This window comes from Hevea brasiliensis, chromosome 6, assembly GCF_030052815.1.
Source record: "Hevea brasiliensis isolate MT/VB/25A 57/8 chromosome 6, ASM3005281v1, whole genome shotgun sequence".
NCBI classification, from domain to species: Eukaryota; Viridiplantae; Streptophyta; class Magnoliopsida; order Malpighiales; family Euphorbiaceae; genus Hevea; species Hevea brasiliensis.
The window spans coordinates 10,089,802-10,104,848 of NC_079498.1; the positions used below are offsets into that span (position 1 = coordinate 10,089,802).

At 34.5% G+C, this 15,047-nt stretch overlaps 1 protein-coding gene across 3 annotated transcripts in view; it reads right to left on the reverse strand.

Annotated features, from left to right (window-relative positions):
• Positions 1-1,627: 1,627 nt before the first annotated feature.
• The window catches only part of LOC110650860 (eIF-2-alpha kinase GCN2), a 37,730-nt gene continuing 24,310 nt past the window's right edge, over positions 1,628-15,047 (reverse strand). For 2 of the 3 annotated variants that reach the window (XM_058148382.1, XM_058148385.1), the window contains 9 exons: positions 9,872-10,003; positions 9,710-9,793; positions 7,357-7,465; positions 7,126-7,262; positions 4,463-4,567; positions 4,059-4,144; positions 3,859-3,961; positions 3,657-3,779; positions 1,628-2,077 (listed from right to left, as the gene is read on the reverse strand). In XM_058148382.1, coding sequence (XP_058004365.1) covers positions 1,967-2,077; positions 3,657-3,779; positions 3,859-3,961; positions 4,059-4,144; positions 4,463-4,567; positions 7,126-7,262; positions 7,357-7,465; positions 9,710-9,793; positions 9,872-10,003 — 990 coding nt within the window. In that variant the 3' untranslated portion in view covers positions 1,628-1,966. Of the gene's footprint in view, positions 2,078-3,656; positions 3,780-3,858; positions 3,962-4,058; positions 4,165-4,462; positions 4,568-7,125; positions 7,263-7,356; positions 7,466-9,709; positions 9,794-9,871; positions 10,004-15,047 lie in introns of those variants that run through there. The other variant, XM_058148384.1, reaches the window with a different exon arrangement.

Consider the following 15,047-nt stretch of genomic DNA (forward strand, 5'->3'; position numbering starts at 1 on the left):
ATATATAAAATGAAACTGATTAAAGAAGTTATAGTTGACTCATTTCTATTAAAATCTCTTTTTACATTTCCTCTAATTATGTTCTAACTAGTTAAATTTCTAGTTCTTTGCACGTGGTTATTTATTTATTTATTATTTTGTGTTTAATATAATTTATTTTTTAAATTGTTATAGTATTTGGATTAATCAATTTCATGTTAATATTATACATGAATAAACATATTTCTAATATGTTAAATATATTTTAACTTTTTACATCAATTTCATAATGCAATGATAATAGTAATAATTACTATAGTAATGGTAATAATTGACTTGAAAGCTAAAGAAAATTAATAGATTATTTTAATCATCACATATTTAATGATCTATAAATTAAATTTTTTTTTTATAAATATATATGATATATTTTAAATTTAAATATAATATATAATTTTAAATATGAAATATATTAACTATTTAAATATAAAAGTTAAAATAAAGAGACTGATTTATTTGATTTTAAAAATATAAAAATTAAATTATTAATTACATCAAAATTCAGGGATTATATGGTAATTTATGCTACATTATATTAGATTATCATATTCTGCCTAATTGCCTACCACTGGTAGACACATGTAAAAGAAAAGAAAATTTCAATTTGGAGCCACAATTTGATTTCCAAGCATATTGTGGGCTTGTAAAGTTGGTAAGAAATAATTGAAATTTGAACAGAGAAATCATTGATTGTTGAATAAAAATGGCCAAATACTTAATGTCACCAGTGGTCCAGTTTCTGTTGCACTGGCCAGCCATATTAACCATATACAGTAAACATAACAAAATTAAACATTAAATGATTTGGATGACCAATCCAATTATAGAATATCAGTTTAGATTAAAAGAAGATTTGAAGTTTAAATTGAATTAAATACCCTTCACAGTTCTTTATAGAATATCAGTTTCAAGCCTGCACAATGAGCAGAAAAAGCATTGAAAGTAGGGTTCAGTTTGCATAATTGTTTACTTGTGTATGATCAATGTTGCATAGGTAGTAGGTAACATTTGAATTTGAAATTTTCATTTGGCCATCTGGGCTGTGGAATTTGATTTTGAACAAATTTTGAAAACATGCATTAAAAAATAGTTCATTCAAGAAAATTTGATTTTACCCACCTCTACATTTTAAGGTAGGTAAGACAAAGCCATCATTTGCTAACGGTATGAAATCTCAGGATATCACTTTATCACGAAATAAACTACTGAAATGAATGTGTAAAATCACAATATACTTTTTTTTTATAATTTTCTCATTTTTTTTGTACAATTAACACATATTCTTGTATTTTCAAAAATCAATACTTAATTTTTGTATTTTAACTGTCAAATTAAATCCCTTCATCCATATTTAGAAATGATATTTTCTTCTTAGTCTAACAAAATCAAAATACAAAAATTAAACTCTTTGATTTTTGAAAAACCAGGTTAGTTTTGATATAATTGAAAGATGAAAAAGTAATTTATATTTAAGGATATAAATTTAAAAGAGCTTTTAATTTGACGGAGTTAAAATACGTCTCATTAAACCATTGATTTTTAAAAAAAATTGAAGAACATACGGATTAATTTTGACATAATCTAAGAATATGCAACTTTTTATCCACTTTTCTCATTAATAAACTATACAAAAATCCCGTATATTTACATATTTACATCACTGTTTTATAGAGAAAAAAAAAATCACCAAAAAAACCAAAAATGTTAAGCTGCAAAATCTCTATCAGCCAGTTTCCTTTTCCTCAGGCTTGGGAGGATGGAGATCAGGGCATTGACTGGTATTAGAAAAAAGAAAATGTTATAATTCCTTTGAGAATATGTTCCCTCTTGAGACACTGGAACAGAAGCTTCAGCTTAACATTTGGCGATGGATCACGAAAGGGCTAAGAAGAACCTGAGGAAGCAATTGCTTTTGAGGAACACAAGCTTAAATCCAAACTGAGGGATTTCTGAATTGTGTTGCCATTGCATTCAACAGAAAACTAACAAGCTTTTCTCTTTCAACTTCCTTCTCTTTCTTAAGTTCAAGATGACGAACCTGATAAACATATCATTGATGAAATGAATTAGCAGCACATTCTCACAAGATCAAATCTATATCTATATAAATATAATAAAGCTGAGCACTAAAATAGGCTCATAGCTTGTTGCCATGTGGCCTCTTGTTATTGTAAAATTGAATTCTTATATTAGCACCACTTGGCATAATACTAGAGCCACCTCATAGCTTGTTGCCATGTTGCCATCTACTTGCTTGACTCTGTCTCCCTCATTCATTTACTTAAATTTTTAACTCTCTCCTTTTTTTAGTCTTCTTTTAAATATCAACTTTCCCACCCTCCATCTTCAGGAGTTACAAAATATTCTTTCGTTGAGAAGTGCATGCAAAGCATTTCTGTGTAATAGTGTATTACTTAGTAATAAGGTGCACCAAAATTAATAATAAGTTTTTTTTCATGTCATCACATGCTTATCTCCATTTCAAGAAACCAGTAAGAACTTGCTCTCCATTTCAAGAAACTAGTAAGAACTTGACATGAAATTTTAGTAATATGATATCACTGCCAATTTTTTTATTCCAAATAAATAGTCCACAAATAAAAGAACAAAATTGTTTTTATACTAATTTCTTTTAGTATCATACAATTTTATTTTTATACATTATAATTGCAAATTAAATTCAAAAATGTAGAACCAATATGCATAAAAAATTTTAAAAATGCAATCAAATAATATAGTGACATCTTAAAATTTTATACAATAATAATTTAAAAATAAAAGACTGCACAACGCGCAGGCTAATGTCTAGTTCTTGTAAAGACAGAAGTCAGTTAAAGAAAGAAATAGTGTAAAATGGAAGGAAACACCCACACACAGTAAGGTTGAACTCGCAGTCCCTTGTGACGAAATATAAAATGTAATTACTCTTATATGAGCGCAGTGGAGGCCACTGACACACCTATATATATGGAAAATTCTGGCTGGCTTTTCCAATCGTTTTCCACAAAAATAGGAAAACGTCTCTTTTATCGAAATGTGTTAGCAAAATTAGAAAATTAGAAAATCTTGTTTTCCAATTTTCCAAATTTAACAAATCTGAGAATATCTTATACTTCTTTATTGGAATATTTAATTAGAAAAAGGCAATTGAAGATTCCAGTTATGAATCTCACCTATGATTATATTACCAAAATAACTTCTCGAACTCAAGATATTTCCCTCATTTGGCCTTCAGCCAAAGTGACATTTAACTTGAATGTCAATGTCATACTCATAGACGATACCATCAGATTTCTACAGTTCAAACTTGCCAACAATGAACTTACCACACTAGATTTGTTATCCAGACACACCACACAATCCTTTGTTCTTCCTGCTCTAGGAGGGAAGGAAAGAGGATTTTTTTCTGGGAAGGGGTGGGCGAGAGAAAATGACATTATTCCCCAAGGGATAATGATCATGATTGGAAGCTGATGCCAAGCCAGGTTGGATAGGGTGAGGTCTGGTTATTGTATAATGTTCAATTAAATATTTTGACATAGCAGTTATATTATTACAGCAGTCATCCATTTTAAACACTTTAATAAATTTCAGAAATGGGTTGTGATGAGTAATACCTTTACAAAACCTTTTTGTGAAAGACCTGTATCTGTTATGATGACGAGGCATCTTATATCATGTTCACTTGCATATTCATACTGCTCTGTAAGGCTTGGATCAGGCATAGGGACAAATTCAGCCTGGTGTTCATAGATAATTGGTGAGCAGAGAGCAACAGGGGTACACTGAACATGCACAGCAAAAAAATCAATTTCTAACCTTGATGTTTGCTTCCCATAGTTCAGCAACTAGTTCCATCCTCTCAACCAATAAACCACCTCCTCCTCTTGAACAAACAAGAATATTGGTGCTAGCTTCATTTCTGTAGCAACAAACAGAAAGATACCATCCACCTTGAGAACGTAGTTAAAGATTAGAGCAGAGATGAAAAAGAAAAGAGTAACTGAAAAAAACTTCACCTAACAGGTCTGAAATCAACAGGTGAGTGCTGAATTATTGTCTCTAACGCAAGACTAGTACCAACAGCACCAGGAGGATTTGTTCTCTGGACAAAATGATACAGAACTATTAAAAAATACTTTGTTAGAAGGGGGAGGGAAAAAAAAACATCATTAAGATTTTCCCTGCAAAATCTAGGAGGTACTGCTACTGACATGGATATCAATGGCTCTTGGCAGTTGTCCATATTTCAAATGACGCTAAATAAGGTATGCAAATTGGACGAATGAAAACATCATGTAATGGCATAAAAGTGTATACGATTGCACATGAAGTTAGGGAAACATTCTTTTTTTTGGCATTTAAACTAATGCACTACAGCAGTAAGAGAAAGCAGGGTAAACAAATCATGCGCATGACATACGTATTCATGATCCCACATTTGATGAAGTAAATAGTCATAGCGGCCTCCTACAGCAAGCAATGTGCCTTCACTAAGTGATCCAGGATTGTTCTCCATTAGATATATCTGGGATAGAAAATCACAATGTAGTTATTAAAAAACATCATCAAAGAGAATGCTTTCATATCTATTTAGAAAATCACAATGTAGTTATTAAAAAACATCATCAAAGAGAATGCTTTCATATCTATTTATTAGGCAGATGCAGATAAAAGGGCAAGGGAAGCAATTTAGGCACAATACCAGCATTTGTAGCTGCCATATTTTATCTAATCTACGCTGTTGTTCTCTCTATGGGAAGAAGATCCAAGTACGTTAGCATAAAAAATGAGGGTCCCAACTCTTAAACTTCTATGGTAATTAGGGATAAAAAAAGTATGTCGACAAAGGGCATGGAAAATTTTTATTGTGAACTACTATATGGATTTTGCTATTGAGATTGTTGTAATCAACTTGCAGAATGGCATCAGTTACGGGCAGCTTGGAAGAATTGGTTTGTGTGGTGGTTTTTTACATTTAAATTCAGGGATTAGATTGAAGTTTAAAGTGACCCTTCAAGGAGTAAATACAATGACAGCATGAAAGTCAACAACCCGTTCTCCAATAGCTCAGTTAGTTGCACCTACAGCACCTTTTGGATCCATGATTTGCTGAGACAGGACAAAAATCTAAAAGCCCCATGTTGAATATATGCTATTTAAATGGTTCAATTATGGAATTGAGAAATAAAATTTCAATTCAGTTCAAGAGACTTTAGGCAAAGAATGGTTGGTCTGACCCTTGAACAGGCAATCTGGATCTCGTATAGAGATGATGGTGGTGTGGAAAGACAGCAGCAGCTATCTTTTCTTAAGGTTTTTATTTTTCTTCCCTTTTACTGTTCATTTTTCCACAGGGAGGAAGGAGGAGAATACGCAGATTAGAGGACTACCTGCTGCTACTAAAGTTTTTACTTTTCATTTATGTGTTTGAACATCGCATGGATCCAGCCTTTTCACCCGTGGAAAGGCTCTGATGGCTTTTCTTAAACTATGTGCACAAGGGAAAGTTATGCACACACAGACCAAGTGAGAGAGACGTGAACAACACAGGGATAATGGATTACATAGAGCATCAATAAAGCAGGGCACCAAGGTCACAGACCCTGCAAGTATCCTTACTGTACATGACAGATATCATTAGGAAAACATTAGAAGAATTCAAAGGTATGGGACCAATATGTTGAGCATCGAAAGGATCCAGCCTTCAATTTATCACTCTTTTGGCAGCAAACAATGCCAATTGATCCCAATTATTTACAATGTTAATGCAAGCTCTAAACTATATAAAACAAAATCATAATTTATGGCTCAGATAGCAAACAGAAACTCAAGAGTTTAACAGGATTCTCAATGAGATGTTGAGAGCTGAGTTTCAAGATTAGAATTCCAATTATGCATATAAAAAATGATATGCATAAAAGAACAAAGTTGGTGATGATTAATTAAGATTGGTGAATGAATATATGAGAGAGGATTGACAAAGAACACAATTCTAAAATTTTAGGGAACGAATGGAAGCTTCTTGACAAAGGATAATAATTAGTTTTAGGACTACTCTCACGTTAAATGTGTAGATATACCATCCACATTTGAAGAAACAAAATAACTTGGTCAACAAGAACAAACTTGGCACACTGGTAAATTTGGATGTAACTTGAATGGAAGAATCAATAAAAAACTAAATCATACTCCCAAAAAATGCATTAATTACTAAAAAAGTTATGTGTCTCTGCAAGTTTTTCCATGTAAAGATTGTTTTGATGGCACGTGACAGAGCTCAAGCATGCATGGTGAAATTATTGTTCCACAACAAAAAGCACGTGTGGTGAAATCATGCTTAGGAACAAACTTAGAAATAATCACATAAGACTGGCACTATCATGTGGAATTAGGATAACTTTCAATAGTTGTCCCTGAACTTTAAGAGGTTGCAACAAAACTGTCCTAGAACTTAAAAATATAATATAGAATCCCTTGAACTTTGAAATTTTATACAGTAAAATCCTTTTGACTCCCAATAGCGAGTTTATACAATCCGAAATGATGGTGACGTAGACAATTCTCTCTCCTCCATGTAACAGTAGCAAAACTAGTTATGATTTTCTTCATAGATCAACTATGAAAGAATCTCAGCCATACAGAATAATGAAACGCTACATTTATAGCAACTAATTAGAAGGACTTTACCTCCAAAAAACAACAATAATTGTCCATGTTATAACCAATTTGGATTGTCCACATTAATGTGTATAAACTGACAATTAAAAGTGAGAAGGATTTTACTATACAAAATTTCAAAATTCAGGAGTTTTATATTATATTTTTAAGTTCAGGGATATCTTTGTTACAACCCCTAAAATTCATGTACAACTCTTGAAATTTATCTTGCGGAATTAAGAAGACTTCAAGTAGTCACTAGGCACAGGCTCACTCACTTTCTCAGAGACAAATACCCAATATAAAGAAGACAATGATTGATCGAGTGTTACTAATTAACTAATTTGTATAATTAGCTTCATATACACATAACATGTATATGCATGTATGCGAGTGTTTTTGTATACAGTAGTGAGGCTATTATACCTGAAAAAACAAATCTCTGTGATAATTCTCAGTTGGTGGCATTAGCACATTTATATAAACATGGTCTTCTATCTTCCAAACTCTCAAATAGATAATCAGATCTGACAACTCATCAAGCGCCTTCCGCGTGGGTTTATCTGCAGATGTGGCAAATGTAAGGATAAACATTATTATTATTATTATTATTATTATTAAAAAATACTATGAAAGCCAAAAAAATAAAATCTGTACCAGCTGGGAGGGCTCCCCTTAATCGAGGAAGGGCCTGGTCTGCAGCTCCACAGAACCTCAAACCAACAGTCTGCAACCTATTCACAACAGCTTCAGCCAAATTTAGTTCCTGAAAGAAAATGAATTGAGAAAAAGATAAATCCATTTGTGTGCCATCATATGGAATGGACTATGATGAATCAATGATTCCTATGAATGACATCTATTTCATCCGTGAAACAGCAGAATGGAACATAACTTTGGTAAGTCAAGAATCAGCATATGAAAACAATCTACACGATTATAAAAAGAGAATCAGCCACCAGCATGGTTAGAAACACAAAACTTATAAGAGTGAGCAGATGATAATTAATCTACTAATCAGACTACATCTGCAAAATTCAGAATATTGCTAGACACAGATGTTCTGCAATCTGCATTTTCTAGCAAAATAGCACACCATACACATCCATACAAGAAAGAAAACAAACAAAAAGAATATATAACATTAAAATCCCTCAAAAATATTGGAAACCGGCATGACAAAATAATGATGCAACAAATGATTGAAATTAAGTGCATTGGATTAATAGACCTGGGCCTGGCCTGAACACTGAAGACACACAATTTAGCACACAATGATATATGAAATGAAAAATAAGCCTTAAATGCACCCTACGATGATTAAGCATATAAAAATAACTGATAAGCAACAATGTGATGCAGTTAGGAGTGGAATAAAGAAGAATCAAACTTTGGATTTTCATCCAAAATTTTCTTTCTTGTACAGAAAGAAAGGGAAAACCTAATCATTGTGTCTAAATGTGGTAATGCTGAAGCACCTAAATGTGATAAACTTGAAAAATCAACAGATTAAACCTAGTAATTATCAGAACTTGTGTCTTTTTGAAAGTGAAATCCTAAAGCTTAAGTAGGAATCAGATCTCAAAACACAGATCATATTTCACACTGTTTCATTATCATGTGACAGAAGCATATCATGATCAAAATCAAACATCAAATTAACTACATGAACAAATAAAGAGTCAATCAACGCTGAATTTAATCTCCATGAACTATCATCGAACACCATGGGACCTTTAAGGAGACAACTGTTGGATGAAAATCTTTGCTTAAGTTCTTTCTTGAAGGCTTTCATCAAATGCTTGATATCCAACCTCTTTGAGGAAAGTTTCATTATTGTCAAACTCGCTTCTATCCATAGTCATCATTAGAATAGACATAAAAATTTAGTTCATAATTAATCTTGTATTACTTCCCTAAAATTGTTCATCTTCGAGATCACCAGAAGTGTAAAGATTTTTTGAAATCTTCTGCTTCTACGACATTGATTCATTGTGATAACGATGAAAAATTGTTCACAATAATCTCTTTCAACTTTTGCAATGCAAGTCGAAAATTCATAGACGCTCTTCAGTACTTACACAATAAGACATAGACAGGAAAGTGATAAAGTGGGGGCCTAGTTGATTTTCCAGCGAAACATGCGTCTTTTCTGGAGAGAAACATGGAGAACTCCACTCTTGGGGTGTTAAACCAGGCAACCTGAAAATGCCAAATAGGACTGGAAAAGCATGATAAGGTGGGAACCTAGTCTTGTTTTCCAGTCAAACCTAAGTTTTTCCTGAAGATAAACATGGAGATATCTTCTCTTGGGAATCTAAATCAGGCAACCCTAAAATGCTTAATAGGAATCAAAAGTCAGAAATACAAAAAGCTGCATCGCCCAAGTAAACAGAATCCTAATCACAAACCTCAAGGCCTAAACATTATAATTGAATCTTATTTCAACCATTTAGAACAGCAACACCAAACATGAGAGAGAGAGAGAGAGAGAGAGAGAGAGAGAGAGAGGGGGCATCATTGCTGCATTGTTTGTGAACAGTAATGTCAGAGTCATAAGCTTAGGGTTTTTTTATGTTTTTAAATGTTGCACCGAGAGAGAGAGAGAGAGAGAGAGAGAGAGATTCAAAAAGGCATCTCTGGCTACTACATTGCTTCTAAACAACAATTTCATAATCATATATATATTTTTTTAATGTTGCATCGTATTACTAAATTACAAATAAAGTGGGAGTGCAAACTATAAATGCTGCATAAGGGGGAAAAAAGGGTTATCAGAGAAATCAGTCACAACCCCCATTAAGGATAACATGAAAAGCCAGTGTTTCAAAATGTATCATTAGGATTGCAGATAGTATTTTCCAGATTATCTTGTTTTCTGCAGCAATTAGAATTAACATTAAAAAAATGACCCCACACAGAATGAAGAAGGATAAATTGGTAATGTCAAGTTTAATAACTGTTACAGGAAACTAAAATTTTGTGAGTTGCTGTGTACTATTGCTCAAACCTGCAAAAGTTGACGCCTAATTACTCCCCATTTCAACTTCCTTTCTGAGGATTGAGGACGCAAAGAACCCATCAATGACAGAAGCTTCATTGAGAAAAGAGCATCTGTGAGGTCATACTTTACATGCTCGTAATTCATGTCATAAATATATTAATGCCATACCTCTGCTACTTTCTGTCTATGCTCTGGCTTAAGTCCAATCCAAGTCCAAATAGCATTTAGTAGGTCCCCATGATTTAGATGGATATCACAGGAATCTGAGACAAAGAAGCGGGTTACAATGTCCATTGTTGCCTGAAAAATGAGCCAAATGTACAGTGAATTCCATAATAATGCATTCCATTTCCAACAGTTTCAACTCAGGCAAGAAACTAGTGATAGATCATACATAAAATATCAACTATTTGTCAATTAATAGACAATAATAGTTCATGGATTGCATTCTTATGCGAAGCTAGGCTAATCTCAACAATTAATGGCATTTTGCTAAACCATGTAAGAATTGCAATGCATATGAACCCCTAATCTATATTCTTTGTACTAATAAACATCAATGGTTTTTCAACTCTGGATGTAAAACGGATTTGACAAGAACTTTTACTGCCTATTCTTGTATTGCAGTTATCAATTTAACGTAGGGAATACTAATAATAATAATAATAATAATAATAATAATAATAATAATAATAATAATAATAATAACTGCATCAACATTAACTTGCTTTAAAAGAAAATTCATGTACAAGAAGAGAAATTTCTCTAAGGTTTCATTTTGTTCTTGTATATTCTACATTTAACTTTAAAAACTGTTATGGAAAGTTAATCACTATATTATTTCTCTGTATATTCTGTATTCTGTATTCCTATTTAGGATTTCTTATTTAAGATTTCTTCCTAATTAGTAGAACACAATTATAGGAATCAATTGTATATATATACCCATGTACAGATTAATTGAAATTAAGGAGAATCATCTCTTTCTACATGGTATCAGAGCAGGTTATCTATTTAGGGTGACTATTTGTTCTCACCACCCAACTCAAAAGAGACCTTGGCCGCCGACCGGCCGTTTCGACTCCGATCAACATCGCCGACGTCGCCTCAACCCCCTCATTCCACCACTGTGTGTTGTTGCCTGATCCAGTATACCCTTAAAGAACTTCTGAGGTTTGGCTCTCAGATCCTATTTCAGTATTTGTTTAATTTGTGATTTTGGATTATTTTGCTGCTGTAAGCACTTTGGATTAGCGTTTCGGTTGGTTTTCTGTCTCAACAAATGACAGACAATAAGAATGTTATTCCTGATGTGATTCCGGTGATGACTAAGATCACGGAACACAAACTTAATGGTTCGAATTACCTGGAGTGGAGTAAGACTGTTAGGGTCTATTTGCATAGCATTGATAAGGATGATCATCTTACTAAAGATCCACCTACTGATGATACACAACAAACTTGACTAAGGGAGGATGCTCGGTTGTTTTTGCAGATTCGGAACTCGATTCACAGTGAGGTAATTAGTTTAATTAATCACTGTGAATTTGTTAAAAAATTGATGGATTACTTAGATTTTCTGCATTTTGGTAAAAGGAATATCTCTCATATTTATAATGTTTGTAAGGCATTCTAATGTGCTGAGAAAGAGGATAAGTCTCTCACGGCTTATTTTATGCATTTTAAACGGGTATATGAGGAACTTAATGTATTATTGCCTTCTAGTCCTGATGTGAAAGTTCAGCAGGCCCAATGGGAGCAACTGGCTTATATGAGTTTTCTTGCAGGCATCCCTTCAGAGTATGAGACTGCTAAATCTCAGATTCTCTCCAGTTCTGAGATTTCCTCTTTGCATGAAACGTTCACACGGGTCCTTCGTACAGAGAATACCCAATCTTCACAGCCTGCCAGTAGTGCTCTTATTAGTCATAATCCAAATGGACAATAGGGTAATAGAAGAGGAATTAGAGGAGGAATTACAGGCAACAGAAGTAATTAGCGTAATGGAGAGGTTAGTTCTAATCATGACTCAAGAGGAGTCATTTGTTATTATTGCCATGAGCCTGGCCATACAAAACATAATTGTCCGCAACTTCAGAGGAAAAATCAGTGACCACAGATGGCAAATATGGCAGCAGAGGATTCTACAGTATCTTCCTCTGAGAAAACTATTTTAGTATCTGCACAGGATTTTGCACAGTTTTTCCAGTATCAGGCATCTCTAAAGCCTACCAGTTCCTCTGTCAGTGCGATCGCTGAGTCAGGTAAATCCACTACATGCCTTGTGTCTTCCTCATCCAAATGGGTTATTGATTCTGGTGCGACAAATCACATGACAGGTAATTCTAGTCTTCTATCTGCTTTTCAGTCTAATCTCACTTCCTCTACTGTTACTTTAGCTGATGGTTCTACTTCTTGTGTCATGAGTTCTGCAACTACGAATCCGACTTCGTCAATTTCTTTATCATCTGTTTGTGTCTACCAAAATTCTCTTTTAATCTACTTTCTGTTAGTAAACTTACCCGTACCTTAAATTGTTCTGTTACCTTTTTTCCTGACCAGTGTTTGTTTTAGGATCTTACGACGAAGCAGATTATTGGTAGAGGACGTAAGTCAGGAAGTCTCTACATTCTGGAAAATCATGTACAGCGGTCGCTTGTTTGCTCCAGTACCTTAACACCTTTTGAAACTCATTATAGATTGGGTCATCCTCCTTTATCTACCATAAAGAAGCTGTGTCCTCAGTTTCAGTCTTTATCAGCACTAGAATGTGAGTCGCGTCAGTTTGCAAAACATCATCGTTTGTCTTCTATGTCTAGAGTCAATAAACGGGCTTCATCCCCTTTTGAGTTAGTTCATTCTGATGTTTGGGGTCCTTGTTCTGTTACTTCTAAAACTGGATTTCGTTATTTTGTTACTTTTGTTGATGATTACTCTCATGTTACCTGGTTATATTTAATGAAGAATCGTTCTGAGTTATTTTCTATCTTTTGTGCCTTTTGTAATGAAATCAAAACTCAATTTAATATTTTTGTGCGCATATTAAGAAGTGACAATGCCAAAGAATACTTTTCAGCACAATTTCAGTCTTACATGACACAAAATGACATTCTTCATCAGTCTTCCTGTGTGGATATCCCATCCCAAAATGGCGTGGCCGAAAGAAAAAATCGGCATCTTCTTGAGTTAACTCGTGCTCTTCTTTTTCAAATAAAAGTTCCTAAACACTTTTGGGCGGATGCAGTTTCTACGGCATGTTTTTTTATCAATCGTATGCCATCTTCTGTCCTTAATGGGGATATTCCTTATACTGTTTTGTTTCATACAAAATCTTTGTTCCCTGTTAAACCCCGTATTTTTTGTTGTACCTGTTTTGTGCGCGATGTTCGTCCACAGGTTACTAAATTGAATCCAAAGTCTCTCAAATGTGTCTTCCCTGGGTACTCCCGGCTCCAAAAAGGGTACCGCTGTTTCTCTTCAACTCTTAATCGTTATCTTGTTTCTGCAAATGTCACATTTTTTGAGTCCACTCCATTTTTTCCTCAATCATCTGTGTATGAGAGTCGGGGGAAGGAGGATGATCTCTTAATATATACTGTCCAACCAATGTCTAGTCCTCTCCCACAGCCTGCTCCTTCTATCTCTAGACCTACTCGACCTCCCGTTGTTCATGTTTATTCCAGGAGATTGGAGATTCCTGACTCAGATCCTCCACCAGCTACTTCGTTGGAAGATCCTGTATCTCATACTGATCATGATTCTGATCTAGACTTACCCATTGCTCTTCGTAAAGGTAAACGTTCATGTACTTACCCTATCTCTTCTTTTGTTTCTTATAATCAATTGTCTTCTTGTTCTCGGTGTTTGTTACTTCTTTAGACTTTGTTCCTATCCCTAATACTGTTGGTGAGCCACTGTCTCATCCTGGCTGGTGTGCTGCTATGAAAGAGGAAATGGAGGCTTTAGATGCTAATGATACATGGGAACTGTTACCTTTGCCCACTGGTAAGAAAGCTATTGGTTGCAAATGGGTATTTACAGTAAAGGTAAATCTTGATGCTTCTATGGCTAGGTTAAAAGCACGCTTTGTAGCAAAAGGATATGCTCAGATATGTGGGGTTGATTACTCTGATACTTTTTCTCCTGTAGCTAAACTTACTTCTGTTCGCTTGTTTATCTCTTTAGCAGCTACATATGATTGGCCCCTGTACCAATTGGATATCAAGAATACTTTCCTTCATGATGATCTTCAGGAGGAGATATATATGGAGCAACCACCTGGGTTTGTTGCTCAGGGGGAGTTGGGTAAAGTTTGTAGGCTTCGAAAGTCTCTTTGTGGCTTGAAATAAAGTCCTAGGGCCTGGTTTAGGAGATTCAGTGAAGCAGTACCGGAATTTTGTATGCAAAAAAGTAAGTGTAATCACTCAGTATTTTATAGGCAATCTGAGGCTAGTTTAATTCTCCTGGTAGTCTATGTGGATGACATTGTCATCACTGGGAGTGACTCTGTAGGTATTTCATCTCTTAAAACCTTTCTCCAAACCCAGTTTCAGACCAAAGACTTGGGATTGTTAAAGTATTTCTTGGGTATTGAAGTTATAAGAAGTAAGAAGAGTATTTTCTTGTCTCAAAGAAAATGTCCTCGATCTATTGATAGAGACAAGAAAATTAGGTGCTAAGCTTTGTAGTGCACCAATGACTCCAAATTTACAGTTGTTAGCAGAGGATAGTGAGTTGTTTGAAGATCCAGAGAGATACAGAAGATTGGTAGGAAAATTGAACTACCTTACAGTCACTCGTCCTGACATTGCTTATGCCGTTAGTGTGGTAAGTCAGTTTATGTCTTCCCCAACTATTGCTCATTGGGAAGCCTTGGGACAAATCATGTGTTATCTGAAGGGCGCTCCAGGAAGAGGTTTATTATATGGCAATCATAGGCATTTGAATGTAGAATGTTTTTCAGATGCTGACTGGGCTGGATCTAAGGTTGACAAGAAGTCAACTACTGGATATTGCGTTTTTGTTGGAGGAAATTTGGTGTCTTGAAGAAGCAAGAAGCAGAGTTTAGTTTCTCGATCTAGTGCTAAATCCGAATACAGAGCCATGGCACAATCAGTATGTGAGGTAATGTGGATACTTCAATTACTAGATGAGACAGGTTTTAAGACCTTCCTGCCTGCGAAATTGTGGTGTGATAATCAAGCTGCTCTCCATATTGCTTCTAATCCGGTGTTTCATGAGCAGACCAAACATATTGAGATTGATTGTCACTTTGTTCGTGAAAAGATTTAACAACAGATCATCTCAACAGGACACATCAAAACTAGAGAGCAGTTAGGAGATA